This window comes from Lactuca saligna, chromosome 3 (assembly GCF_052625555.1).
Source record: "Lactuca saligna cultivar CGN05327 chromosome 3, ASM5262555v1, whole genome shotgun sequence".
Classification (NCBI taxonomy): domain Eukaryota; kingdom Viridiplantae; phylum Streptophyta; class Magnoliopsida; order Asterales; family Asteraceae; genus Lactuca; species Lactuca saligna.
Genome location: NC_136419.1, coordinates 199,896,742 through 199,899,392, shown reverse-complemented (window position 1 = coordinate 199,899,392; position 2,651 = coordinate 199,896,742). Strand labels below are relative to the sequence as shown.

Sequence of the window (2,651 nt, the reverse complement as noted above, 5' to 3'; positions counted from 1 at the left end):
CAATAAAATATCATTTTGGTTATATTAACTAATTAATTTTCAATGATGTTGACAAATTTGCAAAACAAAACAAAAAACATATTTCATTCTATGTGAACCAAATCAAACACAAAACATATTTCATTCTATTTGAACCAAACATATAAACAATTGCAATTCATTTCACTTTTTTTTTGTTTCTAAAAACATTTTGTAAAACAAACATGAGAGAAATGATATATTGGATAACCTATTGATACATGTTCAAATTTTGACACTACTCAGCCCCATAATCATGAAGATCGTGAGGGACAACCTTATGTTTACAGCAAAGAATTAATCGGTGCACGAAAGCTAGCCCGAAACTTTCGTTAAGGATGTTCCTTTCCAAAAAAAAATAAAAATAGAAACCGATAAAAAAAACTCTATTATTATAAATGTATATAATTATATTTTATTTCAATATTCTAGTTTTCCTGATGGTGCGATTACTTATTTTTCCCTCTGGAATCCCATCATATTCTACCCTTATTGATACACATCCATACAAGGAAGAGAAACTGAGACACATGAAGATCAAATCGAGAGGAGTTGGTGTACAGAGAGATAAACACCTGGGAAGATAGACCGGCATGATTGAAAACGTAAAATAGAGAGGAGAGAAAAGAAAACTATGCACAGAGGAAAATCAAATTGAGACGACATAGAACGACAAACACATACATATCTTTGATTTGTTTTTTTTTTTTATTTTAGATTGTTATTGTTGGCTTTGTTTGAAATGGTTATTTAAGGAATTTTTTTTGAATATAGAAGAAATATCATGATGATACGAGAGAGAGAGAGAGAGAGAGAGAGAGAGATTTTATTTTTATTCTAAATTATTTAAATACCAAAATAAATAAAGAAAATAAAAAAAGAAATGAAAAGGGCAAAATTGACTTTTCAAGTGTATCATGGACCAAAAACTCAGAAAAACTTTCATTTTGGACATCTCATGCGAGTTAGAAACTTTTTGGACCCTATCCAAAGTTTTTTGAATACCACAGGGACGAAATTTGCAGTTTTGTCTAAATTTTTTTTTATCAAACCCTATAAAAACTTCAAATTATAGTGAACTGATTATTTGAGTTTTCCGTTTTTGGTTTCAACTTAAATCTCCATATCTCTTTTATTTACCACGTTGTTATTCTTGTTGGCGAATATTTATGTTTGATATCTTAATTCTATTTTTAAACTGATATTATTCTTAGTTACTCGAATTCTTTCAGTGGTTACACACGTTTTGAATTGAACAAAGTTCATGTAAACAATAGTACTAAGTAAATATGGAAATAATATTTTCATGCCAAGAATTATTTATTGTTGACAATTGAATTATAGACCAAGGAGGGCTCTCTGTATATACAGAGAGATTACAAATAACAGTAAGTAGAAACCATCTAAAAATAAGTATGATCGAAAACAAACTTAGTAGGACTTAACAATTTGTTGATCAGGCTAGTCAGTAGTCGATTCGTGATTATCTTCCAATCAATCATCAACGGGTCTGGGGTTCGGGCTTATCGTCAGGTGGCATTGGAGCTTGTAGTTTCTTTGAAGCTCACATATCATGCAACAACAGGGTACATATCAAGGGATAAACGAGGTGCTAGAAGGACCTCAAGTGGGATGGCTTTGCTGATAGTCACTCCAGCACTTTCACTCATATCAATGAGTTCATTGGATGGGTTTTTAAGCACAAATTGTTGTATTAAAGTAGCTAAAGTTATATGCAAAGACCGAAGAGCAAAGGGAATAGCAGGGCATACTCTTCTACCACTACCGAAAGGAAGCAATTCATAATTGTTTCCCCTGACATCAACATGTTTATGACTTGTCAAGAATCTTTCTGGCTGAAATTCTTCAGGAGCTGACCATTTATTAGGATCATGTTGAATTTTCCAAAGATTAGTCAATAAACGTGTGCCTTTAGGGATTTTGTAGCCACCAATAATGCAATCCTCCATGGACTCATGAGGAAGGTTTAGAGGTCCAGGCGGGTATAAACGCAGTGTTTCTTTAACGATTGCGTCAAGGTAAACAAGGTTCTTGAGGTCCGACTCCTCTACTGCTCTCTTCCTTCCAACATGCTCATCCAATTCATCTTGGGAAATTTCTAATACTCTTGGGTTGTTGAGCAACAAACATAAAGCCCATGTTAACGTTGCAGATGATGTGTCCAAGCCTGCAGCTAAAACAGTCTGCAAGTTTGAAGTCGAAACAAATTTCTTGTATTAGCTAGATTTCAACCATGTGGGGGATGGAGTACATCTGTTGAGCACACGGTTCGAATAAACACACAATTCGAATAAACACCTACAGGTTGCGAGCCTGCTAGTGTTCCACTGTACTGTCTAGAATAGTCCGTGGTCGTCATCTATACTCCGCTAGATGACTAGATCATCAATAACATCTATAACGAGGCCTCTCATTATTTCATTTCGTCACATAGCAACTAATACATCTACCCATGTTTTACCCCAACATTTTCGTAGATATAAAAGACATATACAGTTTAAATCATTGAAAACATGTATAAAAATGTTCATCCAGCCTAGATAGCAAGTATTCAGGTAATATGCACACAATGTACGTAATTTATATAAAATACTTCATATCTATGTGTAAGC

At 33.6% G+C, this 2,651-nt stretch overlaps 1 protein-coding gene across 1 annotated transcript; it reads right to left on the bottom strand.

The window, feature by feature from the left end:
* Nucleotides 1-1,589: 1,589 nt before the first annotated feature.
* Nucleotides 1,590-2,292, bottom strand: LOC145036312 (cytochrome P450 82A4-like). Its single transcript, XM_078984760.1, has 2 exons — nt 2,272-2,292; nt 1,590-2,222 (listed from the first exon to the last, which is right to left on the bottom strand). Exons 1-2 carry the CDS (start codon nt 2,290-2,292, stop codon nt 1,590-1,592), a joined length of 654 nt encoding a protein of 217 aa, XP_078840886.1.
* Between the last annotated feature and the right edge of the window lie 359 nt (nt 2,293-2,651).